Consider the following 12,585-nt stretch of genomic DNA (forward strand, 5'->3'; position numbering starts at 1 on the left):
TAACACTATATATATATATATATATATGTAAAAGGAAAATATACATTTTAAGTTACTTTTCTTTAGAGGAGAAATGTTTTTGTTTTGGCATGGATGTGAATGGAAATTCTCCCTGTTTTACCTGAATCCAGGTTAGCTGTTTGGGTCTGGAGGACAGCGTGGAAGGTGATCCTTGTAAGTTTATTCTCACTTCTCGGTCAGCCAGTGGGAGTGTGGAGTCCTTTGTGCTTCACTCCTCCCATCCAGGGGTGTGTGAGGTTTGGACACTTCAGATCAGCCACATGCTCGAGAGCCAGCGCAATTTTCTCAATGGTAAGCGTTGAGACAAACACACAGGACCTGGTGTTTGGTGGCGGAGCTGTTTTTGTACATGGCTGTCCTTGTTTCTTGTATCGTCTCACAGCTCTGACTTCACCAATAGAGTATCAGAGGAACCATGTCGGCGCAGGCAGCGGCTCATGTGTGGGCAGCGTGGGAGCTCAAGGTGGAGGCATCAGTGGTGCATCGCCTGGAGTTGGCGGGGGGATCTCTCAGACCAGCTCTATCCCATCAGGACCTCAGAGCGTCTCTCGACGGCCCTCCAAGATTCCTCAACCATCCCGTCTGCCTCAGCCCCTACGCCATCACACTGGGGCCGATGCAGAAGGCCCCAACAAGATGTTAGGTATGGAACATCAGTCTGTATTTGTGAACTTTGTTTCCCTTCCACATTGAAGGTTATGACTGAGGTGTGAGTTTTGCTCGGTTGTGATCCAGGTTTGTCCCCTCGTCTTGTCCCTGCTCCCCTGCTTCCTCCAGGGGGTAGTCCACAGGGCAAGCGTCCTTCCCAGACCATAGAGGACCAGACACAGGCCCAGACCCACACACCCACCAACACTGTAACACCTGTTCCTCGTACCACAGTTGGGCCTCTGCCCTCTACACCAACTTCCAAACCACGTCCAGGAGCCCTGTCTCCAATTGCCCAAACTCTGTCCTCTCCCGCATTTGGAAAGGATGCTCTTCCTCCTCCCCCTCCCAGCCCGGGTCAAAAGACTGGATCTGGATTCTGGACCTCTATGCCAGCCTCTCCAGCTAGCAGACCTGGCTCATTCACCTTCCCAGGAGAGGCAGGAGAGACCCCGGTCCGTCAGACCACAACCGGCTCCGGGATTCAAGCCCACAGACACTCCACGCACAGCAAAGAGGCTGATCGCATGAGTACATGCTCATCTGCAAGTGAGCAGTCCACCCAGAGTAACGGGGTAAGACCACTACCTGCTGCCCAGGGCTGATTCAACTAACACTTGAGTCCGAGGGAAGCCTGGTGTGTCCTCTCTGCCTGTTGTCTGCTGTCCTGTCGCAGCCAGCACCACTAATCTGTTCCCTACTAAGCATCTCTGACAATCTTCACCACTCTTCAACATCATGCTCTATAGCTTTAGATCATTTCTGAAGACAAATTTCTTCAAAGGTTTCAACCTCAGTGTTTTTATCTCCCTCTTTCTAGGGGAGACTCTTCACTGAGTGGCCTTTTTGGGCTTTTTTCTTGACTTTTGAAATCTACCAAAGCTTAAACTAACAATCTTCCTTCCGCTTGGCTCTCTTCATGGTATATGACTGAATTTACTTTACTTGCAACTAACCTCTGACGTTTGTGGTTCCTTCACAAATGTACTCAGATCCTTTCATTCAGCCTAACGCTCCTCGTCTCATCTTTGTCTGTAGCTGCAAATACAACTGAAAAGGAAATCATCTAATTTCAGCCTTTTTAGTGACAAGTGACTTTTTAACAAGAAAATCATAAATATTTATAAAGCTTGGTTCTATTAAAATCTAAATTATTTATGCCTATATAATGTGTTTTTACATTGTTTTGCAGTGCTTGCACTTAGTGATTTCATACATCTGTCTCTTCCCTGTTGTACAGAGTGAAAGTAGCAGCAGCAGTAGCGTATCCACCATGTTGGTGACCCAGGACTACATGGCCGTGAAGGAGGATGAGATCAGCGTCAGTCAGGGCGAAGTGGTCCAGATCTTGGCCAGCAACCAGCAGAACATGTTCCTGGTGTTCAGGGCGGCTACAGAGCAGGGCCCCGCTGCAGAGGGCTGGATCCCCGGATTTGTGCTGGGACACACCTCAGCCATCATCACTGACTCCTCCGAAGGGCCAATCAAGTAAAACATCTTCACATTTTAGTTCAACTAAGCCTCCTTGGGGTCCAGTCGTCGGCCATTTAGTACATTTGTTGCCAACTGGAGGGGTTTGAAAAATGGTTGTGGAGTATTTTTGCTCTTGTCTAACATGTGCTAGCTTTACATGTTTCTGTTTATTGCACACTGACCTTTGACACTTTCCTCATTGCAGTAGGAAGTCTTCATCTTGGCACACATCTCTGCGTATACGCAAGAAGTCTGAGAAGAAGGACAAGGAGGCAAAGAAGGAGACCAAGCTGGAAAATGGTTACAAGAAGTCCAGAGATGGAATAGCCAATAAAGTTTCTGTAAAGGTGACTTTCTGATTACTTTACGACTTAGTGTACAGTTATGGTAAGGAGACAGGTTTCTTTCCTGATCTGACACTGCCCTTTGTTTTTACAGCTTCTAAATCCCAACTACATCTATGATGGTAAATATTGGCTTTGTGTTAAAAATAAATTGATCCAGTTGGCTGTAACCTGGGGTTTTATTAAAGCTTCTTTTTTGTCAGCTCCCCCAGACTTCCTGGTACCTCTGAGTGATGTGACTTGTGACAATGGTGAGAGCGTCACCTTACGATGTAAGGTTTGTGGTCAACCCCGCACCACCATCACCTGGAGGGGACCTAATGAGAGCAACCTCACCAACAACGGACACTTCAGTATCACCTGCAGGTAAGAAAACCACCATATCCAGTTACAGACTCATGCAAAACTATTCATACCTGTTGAAGTGCCATCTTTAAAGTACAGAATCCACATTAGAAAATGGGTCCATCTGTGTATAATTTGCTCTCAGTATAAATGCATTTAAATCTTATTAGGATTTAATGTGATAAACCAACACAAGGTATGGAATAATTGTAAAGAGGAAGGAAAATGATACATGGTTATCAAAATAGTTTGAAAGTAAAATTTAGCGTGTATGTGTATTCAACCCCCTTTACTCTGATACTCCAAAATAAAATCCAGAGCAAGCAATCACCTTTAGAGGTCACCTAATTAGTATATGGTGTTGTTAACATGGGTAATTCAATCCCTTTATAAATTCAGCTGTTCTCTAAAGGGTCCCAGAGGTTTGTTACAGAACATGAAGACCAGGGAACACAGCAGGATCCCGAGCTCAGTCCATCAGAAGCTACGTAGTCATGAGTGATTGCCACATTTCTCTTCGTACTGATATTGTAACTCATTATTGTTCTGATAAGCCTCGATGAGTTTTTATTTGTTTTGTATTTAAAATTTTGCATTGTTTTTATGTAACCAAAAGCCCAGCTATGGAGAGACATTGCAAATTGGCTTAGATGGTATTGTTCATTTTGAACAATTGTCCCTATACAAATAATTCTATCTATTTTAATTTGGTTCATTTAATAATGGAACAAGCAGTGCACAATTCCAAGGCCGAGCAGGGAGAACATTAGCCAGAGAAGCAGCCAAGACACCTGTGGTAACTCTAGGACAGCTGCAGAGGTACACCGCTTAGGTGGGAGAATCTGTTGACAGGCTAACTATTAGTTGTGCACTCCACAAACCTGGAGACGAAATATAAAGCTTTGAGCCTACATGGTTTTGATCTCTTTTATCAAATGATTTTCAGTCCCTAGATGTGCAACAGTGATGGAGCCATACCCAAACCTGCTTGCAGTCATGATTGCAGTAAAAAATGCTTCTACAAAGTATTGATGGGCTGAATACAAACACACAGCACACTCTGGAGATCAACACGTTTAAAAACATATGTTTTCCCTCTACTACTGCTGTACTTTGTCTTGGACTATCGCATAAAATCCCCAAAATTCATTTGGTCTGTCGTAAGGCAAGGATATGTGGAGTTCAAGGAGTATGAATGTTTTGTAAGGTGCGGTATTTAGTCAGTTTAGATTCCAGTCAGTCAAATCAGATCCAACATGAGTGAGGAAGTTGATTTTAGCAGGAAGCTGTGAAATAAAACATGTTTTCTAGTGATACTGGCGAAGCCACGCTCCGGATAATCGGTGTAGCCTCTGAGGATGATGGCGTTTACACCTGCATTGCAACCAACGAGCTGGGCAGTGTGACATCCTCAGCTAGCCTCAGAGTGTTGGGTAAGAGCGCAAAGCGATCAAAGTGTACACCAACTGTGGCAAACGCAGTGTGTAATGAATGATGCGTGTCCTTCGTTTTTCAGCCGTGTCCACTGATGGACTCAGAGTGAGCTGGAAGGAAAACTTTGAGTCTCAATACACTGAGGTGGCTGAACTTGGAAGGTAACAAACACCATATTCCCACCAATAGAGCAAGAATATTGTGTTTTATTGGAAATCTGTGTTTTAGCCTTTAAATCCCCAAAAATACTGTATGTTAAAGGATTTTGAATGTAATAATGTTAACAGCAAAAATAAAAATGACTGATGTGCGATGAAAACTGACCTGTTTTTTGTCTTCAGGGGTCGTTTCTCTGTTGTCAAACGTTGCGATCACAGAGGCACCAAACGTACGGTAGCTGTCAAACACGTGAACAAGAAGTTGATGAAGAGAGATCAGGTGACTCAGGAACTCAATCTGCTTCAAAGGCTGCAACACCCACACATAGTGAGCCTCGTAGACACGTTTGAAACCTCCAGCAGCTACGCTATAGTCCTGGAGATGTGAGTACAAGATAAATAGGGAAAAACATTTCTTTTATTTGGAATTCAACTTTAAATCTCCAACTCAGGATGAAGTTCTCTGCTCTCATGTTTAATGATGATATTTCATTTCAGGGCTGACCAGGGTCGTCTGCTGGACTATATAGTCAGCTGGGGGAATCTGACGGAGGAGAAAGTGGCCTCCTACCTGCGAAGCGTTTTAGAAGCTTTACACTACTTGCACAATTGCAGGATTGTGCATCTGGACATAAAAGTAAGTTCTTTGGCATTTGCACTCAACCCTCTACAATGGATAGCAGGTTTAGTAATCAGTGTACATAACTCTGCACATTTACAGTGCCTTGTATGTCTATACCCAATGAACGTTTCCTCACTTTCTCACAAACTTCTATATATTTATTGGTATTCTTAATAGACCGACACAAACTAGGGCATCGTTTGAAGCGGAATAAAACAGATTTGAGGTTTTCAGAATGTTTTTCTATGCAAAGTGTGGCATGCATTTACATTCACCCACCCTGAGTCAATGCCTCCTGAGTCAAGATTCACCTTTTGCTTTAATCATAGCTGGGAGTCTTTTCCGATATGTCTAGCCCACTCCAAACAGCTCAAGCTCAGACAGATTAGATGTAGAGCGTCTGTGAACAGCTTGCTTTCAGTTTTGCAACAGATTTTCTGTTGGACCTAAATCTGGACTTGAACACTGCTCTAACAGATGCTGCGATCTAAACAGACGGGTTTCCAGCTTCAGTCCAAGAGTTCTGGTGTCCTGCGTGTTTTAGATTTGTTCCTGCTCCAAAAAAGCTGACTCAGGTGGCTGAATTCCCTCCTGAGCATGTCATCACGTTCACGTGCAGAGGCCGTTGGTTTTATTCAGGTGTGCTGATACCGGGAAACAGCTAAAACATGGCTGGTAAGGCCTGACTTTGAGCATCGCTGATCCAGACCCTTCTATTTTACCTCTGGCTGTTTGAAGAGGGTTCAGGGATTGCCTCATGTTTAGCTCCGCCCATCTTCTCTTTAACTCTGACAGTTGTCCCAGAGGGATGGATGTGCAGTGTTTGTTTTTCAGCACACCTAGTATGTAGTAAGTGGGCCAAAGCGTTACATGTTGGTCTCGTCTAACTAGAGCAACAAAGTCCAAATAAGGGTTAGGGTTAATTTGACAAAATGTGAAAAAGTTCAAGGGTTGTGAATACCTCTGCAAAGGACTATGAGATATGATGGATAAAGTTCATGAAGTTCATCTCCAACCTGTGAATGAATTTACTGGTATCAATACAGGGTTAACAGGCTCTCTTCTTCTCTTGTTCCAGCCTGAGAACCTGCTGGTCGCTCATAACTCCAGCGGCTTGCCTGTGGTCAAACTCACAGACTTCGGAGATGCTGTCCAACTCAACAGTGCCCACTACGTTCACCCTCTACTGGGGAGCCCCGAGTTTGCCTCTCCAGAGCTAGTCCTGGGAGAGCCTGTGTCGCTGACCTCTGACCTGTGGAGCCTGGGAGTGGTGACCTACGTGCTGCTGAGCGGCGCCTCTCCCTTCCTGGATGAGAGTGCTGAGGAAACATGCCTCAACATCTGCAGGTTGGACTTCAGCTTTCCTAGGGATTACTTCCACGGTGTCAGCCAGGCCGCCAGAGACTTTGTCTGCCTGCTCTTAAGGACCGACCCCAGCAGGAGGCCGCCGGCTGGGCTCTGCCTCCAGGAGCCATGGCTGCAGGCCCCACAGGGTGACAGGCTAAGCCGAGGAGAGGGCTGCCTGGACACCGCACGCCTCATTTCCTTCCTAGACAGGAGGAAACATCAGACGGATGCACGGCCCATTGGAGGAGTCAGGAGCTTCATTCAGAGTCGCCTTCAGTCTCAAATGTGAACAACCATGTTGCCTCTCTGATCACTGGAGACAAAGCAGGAGAACCCCTTCAGTTTGTTCTCAGTGATTACGAAGTTAGTGGCTTCATGGTTTAGATGTACGCTGATCTTATCCTCTTTCACAACAGAAATCCTGTAGTCCTGCCAGTAGTTCCGTTGGGAACTATCGTGTTTCACAGCTCCTGAGAGCATCACCAAACAAAGGAAAGGATGCCCTCATCTACTGCTGCTTGCTGAGATATTCTAGTTTTAAACGAACAAACAAAACATGAACCTAGTAACTTATTTTCCTTCATAGGAGTTAAAGCTAATTAGAGGAGCAGTTTGAAAGAGCCTTGATGGAGAAAATGTTGCCAAGGACCGGCACGGACATTTTTATTCTTTTACACTAAAACTGTACCTGACACTTTGGAGAAGCAGCTCTGTCTTATAGAAACAATATATTTAAAAAAGTACCGTCTCTTTGTTTTAAAGTTAAAGAAAAATATTGAGAGTTTGCTCTGCTACTTTAGACGGTGTTTAGATGGTTCTGCTTACATTGATCATCATAAGATGCCATGTTGACCATGCTGCACTGTCCAAACCCAGAAGGAACAACCCAACCCCCTCCCGAACAACAACTCGCGCTGTGCAGATAATGACATGTTTAAGCCTTACCTTGTAAATAGACTTCAGCCTTCTTTCCTCCCACATTCATGGCAGTCTCCTGCTTCCAGACGGCAGGACGCAGGACCGTCAGAGCCTCGGCGGTGGCAGCAATCGCCAGGGGAAACTAGTGAATGTGGAAGCACAGGAGGAGAAATCTTCTTTTTCTGTAAATGCACTCATTGTATGTTCTGTTTGATTATCATGTGCAATGTTGCGGCTTTAACATTTTATGCAACTATTTATGACGACATCCGTTGTATCTGTAATGAATCTAGAGAAAAGCATGTACTTGGTACTGCAAGCACTGCTGGTAGTTTGTGTTTGACTGTTGAGTGTTCTGACCGCCAGGCCACACTAGGGTCACAATCTACAATCATGTGATTACATTCATGGATTTTGGTTTGATCAAAACTAATTTAACACGTTTTGTACTGTAAGCCTCTGTAATATTGGTACACCAAAGTTGCTCTAGCTTTATAGTACTTAAGAAAAAGATTTTATTGCAATAGGTTTAGGTAATTAATGACCTTTTTATAATGATTGTTTACACAAGTAAAACACAAGGAGTGTAGGATGAATTCTCTTAGTCCCCTTTTTTCTTTTATAAATAGGCTGGAGACTGAAGGAGGACGGAAACTTGCTCTTACAATTAACTAAATGAATTAGGAGTTAAATGATCTTATTTCATTAATTGTGTTTTTACCTGCTGCCAAAATATTTCTTCCATAAATTTTTCTTATAACTTTAAAATCTCTTTGGAAACTCATCAGAAATTAAAGTGATAAAGTTCATTATGAGGGTAGAAAGAGTCCTCCATTAGCTTTTTATTTATATGATCCAAGTGCACACAGGCCATTAAAAACAAGGAAACTTGGACTGGATACCTCAGTTTTAGTTTTTCCACCCTTTTTTGTTGCATTTGTTTTTATCTGTTTGATAATTCACATGTTTGCAGCAACATTGTGGTTTTTTTTTTTTATCTTTGCATGTATATTTCTTTGTACAGCTCATCGTATCCTCTCCTGTAAATATTCTCATTTTGTCATCAGTTATTTGAAAATTAAACATAATGAACAAACAAGACCCGCTTCTTTTTCAGACTGTCACAGCATGAACACAAGCTTCAATGTATGATTTTATTTTATGTGGGAACACAAAGTAGTAAATAACTAAATGTGAAAGCCATGGTGTGCATTTCTATACTCCGGTAACCCTAAATGCAATCCGATGCAGCCAATGGCCTTCAGAAATCACATAAGGAACTGGAGTCCGCATGTGCATAATTTAGTCTCAGCATGAACACAGCTGTTCTGTGAAGGCCTCAGAGGTTTCTTACAGAACAAACCGCATCACGGAGACCAAGTACCTCAGCAGACAGGTCAGGGAGGAAGTGATGTAGAGTTTTATAGCAGGGTTTGGTTATAAAACAATATCTCAAGCTTTGAACATCTCACGGAGCCCAGATTATTCCATCATCCCAAAAGGAAAAAAGCATTCAATTCAACATTGCCTCTAAATCCCGATTTATATAGGATGGCCCAACTGCAAACCAAGAATAACATAAGACACTAAAAATGACAGGCTGGGCAAAGATGGCATTAAACCAAGAACACCACCACTCTGGCCTTCATGGAGCAGTGGTAGGAAGAAAGCCATTGCAGTTTGAAATAAACCATTTAGGGGACACAAGGAAAACTTGAGGAAAGAATTGTTCCTGTTAGGTCAGACAAAATTGAAGTTTTTGTTCGACATGCGAAACTGCTGCTACAATGGAACGGTTTAGATCAAAGCATGTAAAAAACAAAAGACTTGCAGCTGTAACTGCAGCAAAGGTGGTTCTGCAAGAATAGTTGTAATGGAGAATGAAAAAGAATGTCAAGGGATATGAATGTTTTGCAATGCAGTGTAATGCTACATGTTACGTATGCAACACTGTAACAACATGTTGAGTTGTGTGAATAACTGATTAAAAACAGAAGTGTTCATTTGGAACAAGAAAACACCGGTAAAAAGATCACTGACCTCAGATCAGAAGGTTTTTCCCTTTTACCCATTGTTTGCCTTCTTTGCAAGTGCCTTCAGATGGTGTTCACTGGAAATTAGTATCATTTAAATAAAGAGGTGAACTAAGTAGTATTAAAAGTAAACCATTCATTTGGAGTGTTAATGATCATATTCAGTCCCAATAAATCATGGACAAGGTCTCTGAGAATAGTTGCCAAATAAAAAGACTACAAACCTGTGATCTACACTCGCCGGCCACTTTATTAGGTACACCTGTCCAACTGCTCCTTAACGCAAATTTCTAATCAGCCAATCACATGGCAGCAACTCAATGTATTTAGACATGTAGACATGGTCAAGAGGATCTGCTGCATTTCAAACGAGCATCAGAACAGGGAAGAAAGGGGATTTAAGTGACTTTGAAGGTGGCATGGTTGATGGTGCCAGACAGGCTGGTCTGAGTATTTCAGAAACTGCTGATCTACTGGGATTTTCACGCACTACCATCTCTAGGGTTTACAGAAAATGGTCCGAAAAAGAGAAAACATCCAGGTTTTGTGGCCTTGTCGATGCCAGAGGTGTGGAAATAAATGCCTTATTATTAGTAGTGTGGAAATATAAATTATTAGTAGCTAAGACTAAGATATATTTGGGACTTTGCTGCTTATAGAGTGATTATTATCAGGAGTTTTTAGTAATGCTTTTGAAAGTTAGAAAAGACCTTAAACAGTAGCTTCTAGTGTGGTCACACAATGAGTGTTTATTATTCAAGGTTAAAGCTTGCAGGTGTTTTCTGTCTGTATTGTGAGAAGCCGGCAGTGGATTAGGGAGGCATGGTACTCCTCTCCCTGAAGATTCCTGAAGACGTGTGGGAAACAATTATTTAATTAAATGATGAAATGTATCTCTGTTTCTTTGATACTGTTGCTGGGGAGACGTCCACAGACAGAATGATTGTATGTGTACTGCATAGCAGCGTGGGGTATAAAATGTAATGTAACGCAGTGAGACAACACACAGAGGTTTCCAGGTAGCTGTGTAAGTGTGATGTCTCCCTCTCTGAATTCAGATTGGTTTTAATAAACTTGTGGAAATGTACAACTGATCTCTGACTGAGGATTGTCCTTTGGGGTGCCAAATAAAAAGAGTCGATGAGAAGTGAGGAGTAATGTAAGAGTTAACGGACGGCCAGTAAAGTTTTCCTACCTTGACAGTTGGTGCTGTGACCCGGATTTGGCACTAACTAAAGGATAATTAATTGACTACGAGGCGGATGTCGTTCTACAACACCACAGGGTCGACCCAAAACAAAAGGTAAGGAGTTCTAAAATTTATTCTCCTTTTGCCTGCTAATAGTGTAGGTGGTGTTGTGGAATAGATATCTGTTTTCTCTTAAATTTACAGTCTTGATCAGTTTTGGGTAAAAATATTTGTTGGTTGAAATAATGTATTACGGTAAAGAAATTATGTATTGAGTAAAATATTTGTTGTAACATACCGTACTTTTCGGTCGAGACACTTGAATGGTGAGTCTGGGAAAGTAGATAAGTTCCGGATTTGCCAATCCAAACTCAGTCCTGACAAGGACTGGGGTATTTAGGCTGGGGTTAGTAAGAGCCTCCCCGAGGGACTGAGGACCCCTCTAAGTGGCAAGGGATAGGACCCCGAGACCCTGAATTGGCAGGTGAGGGAAGACAGATCAAGATACTTCAATGTTGAGACTGTAAAAGTAAAATCAAGTAAAAGGAATTCCAGGGAGTCAACGGAGGGTTGATTCCTAGGTGTCAAACCGGGTTTGGCATCACAGCGGTCGGACCAGGAGAAATTGAAAAAGAGAGTCCCGCTAAGTGGAAGGGTTTGAGAGACAGAAAAGAGAGACAGAATGGGGGCCGTTGGTTTGGTGGCAGGGATTGATTCACTGCAGCAAGGACAGAACACAAGAGAAGCAGTCAGAAAAAGCAGCAGTAGCCCCCCTGAGTGTCCCTTCGCCCAATAGTCTCACACATGGTATATATCCAGTGGTAAATGTGCAAAATTGAGAAATATATATTAGAGGAGACACAGAATCAGGCCAGTTACATGCGCATTACAACCCATTTGTCCCTGAACCGTCAAAAGTATACACACCACAAGTGGGAGGACCTGTCTGTTATGAGCCCTTCTCTGACCGCATAGAGAGAGATAAGGAGGGCCCAACACACCACTCTCCCCCGCAGCATTCTACTCCATGTGTGAACCCGCCTACAGGAGTGAGCCAGACCCTCCTGGGGAATTTTAAAGAGAAATTAAGTGTTTTGAAAGTGTCTGGTGAAGACGGAGCGTACGGCTCTGACTCACAACCTAGACAGAAAACACGGCCAGAGGCACCAGCTCTGAGCTTGATGGCTTCCGGTCTGGTGACCGGCAGACAGCGGGGACTCTTCATGATTTATATGAGAAAGCTTCTCAACAGATGACAGAAAAACAGTTTAAAGATTCTGGAAGAACACACACCATGACTACTCGTAGCCAGAGCGGTCCATCCAGATTTCAATGTCCGTTGTTGACCTCATCAGTTGGAATGACAAAATATGTCCCTTTTTCATTGGGAGATGTTCAGGCATTAGAGGATAAGTCACCTATTGCAGGATGCGGACGTGTCTGGTTACAAGAATTAGATACATTGACTAAAGGCATGACACCGGCCTTAGGTGACTTTAGAGCAATTTTGGGACGATCTGTGTGTCCCTCGGTGGCTAGGGAGATAGAACAGAATGCTGATTGCAGTCAGGACCCTGATGACACACCCCTGATACGTGTAATGACAGCCCTAGGGAAGGCCATAAGAAATCAGTATCTGCCCACCGCCCCGTTGCAGTCCCTCAATTCGATTGGGACCCTAATCAGCATCCTAAAGAGCACATTAGTGCTGCAGTGGACACGTGGATGAAACACACAGGAGTTAATCCTAAGGGTGACGGGACAGGAATGGGACAGCTGTTTAAAAGCCATATTAAAAGGAGTTCCTTGTGAGGTGTGTCAAAAGATGAAAAATAATCCTGATTTGCAGGGAACAGACTTCACAAATTGGGAAAAACATTTAATTCACCATTTCGATACAGCTCAGGAGGCAGAAAAAAAGAAAAAAGAGGAGAAAGACCAGCTACAGAACCAGCTTCTTAAGAGAAAAATTGATAAAACTGAAAATGTAATGTTAGCTGCAGCTCAAACTGTTCCACCGGCTGCGTCTGCACCTCCTGCTGCACACACTCCT

The 12,585-nt window shown here is 43.4% G+C and overlaps 1 protein-coding gene across 7 annotated transcripts in view; it reads left to right on the top strand.

Annotated features, from left to right (window-relative positions):
* LOC124878756 (triple functional domain protein-like) overlaps positions 1-8,409 on the top strand; it is a 117,275-nt gene extending 108,866 nt beyond the window's left edge. For 5 of the 7 annotated variants that reach the window (XM_047382848.1, XM_047382851.1, XM_047382850.1 and 2 more), the window contains 12 exons: positions 132-312; positions 404-664; positions 757-1,244; positions 1,910-2,157; positions 2,348-2,489; positions 2,581-2,608; positions 2,690-2,852; positions 4,143-4,264; positions 4,348-4,426; positions 4,607-4,807; positions 4,922-5,060; positions 6,124-8,409. In XM_047382848.1, the coding sequence (XP_047238804.1) occupies positions 132-312; positions 404-664; positions 757-1,244; positions 1,910-2,157; positions 2,348-2,489; positions 2,581-2,608; positions 2,690-2,852; positions 4,143-4,264; positions 4,348-4,426; positions 4,607-4,807; positions 4,922-5,060; positions 6,124-6,681 (2,610 nt within the window). In that variant the 3' untranslated portion in view covers positions 6,682-8,409. The remainder of the gene's footprint in view (positions 1-131; positions 313-403; positions 665-756; positions 1,245-1,909; positions 2,158-2,347; positions 2,490-2,580; positions 2,609-2,689; positions 2,853-4,142; positions 4,265-4,347; positions 4,427-4,606; positions 4,808-4,921; positions 5,061-6,123) is intronic. The other 2 variants (XM_047382852.1, XM_047382849.1) reach the window with 2 other exon arrangements.
* The last annotated feature ends 4,176 nt before the right edge of the window (positions 8,410-12,585 follow it).

Source organism: Girardinichthys multiradiatus, chromosome 13 (assembly GCF_021462225.1).
Source record: "Girardinichthys multiradiatus isolate DD_20200921_A chromosome 13, DD_fGirMul_XY1, whole genome shotgun sequence".
NCBI classification, from domain to species: Eukaryota; Metazoa; Chordata; class Actinopteri; order Cyprinodontiformes; family Goodeidae; genus Girardinichthys; species Girardinichthys multiradiatus.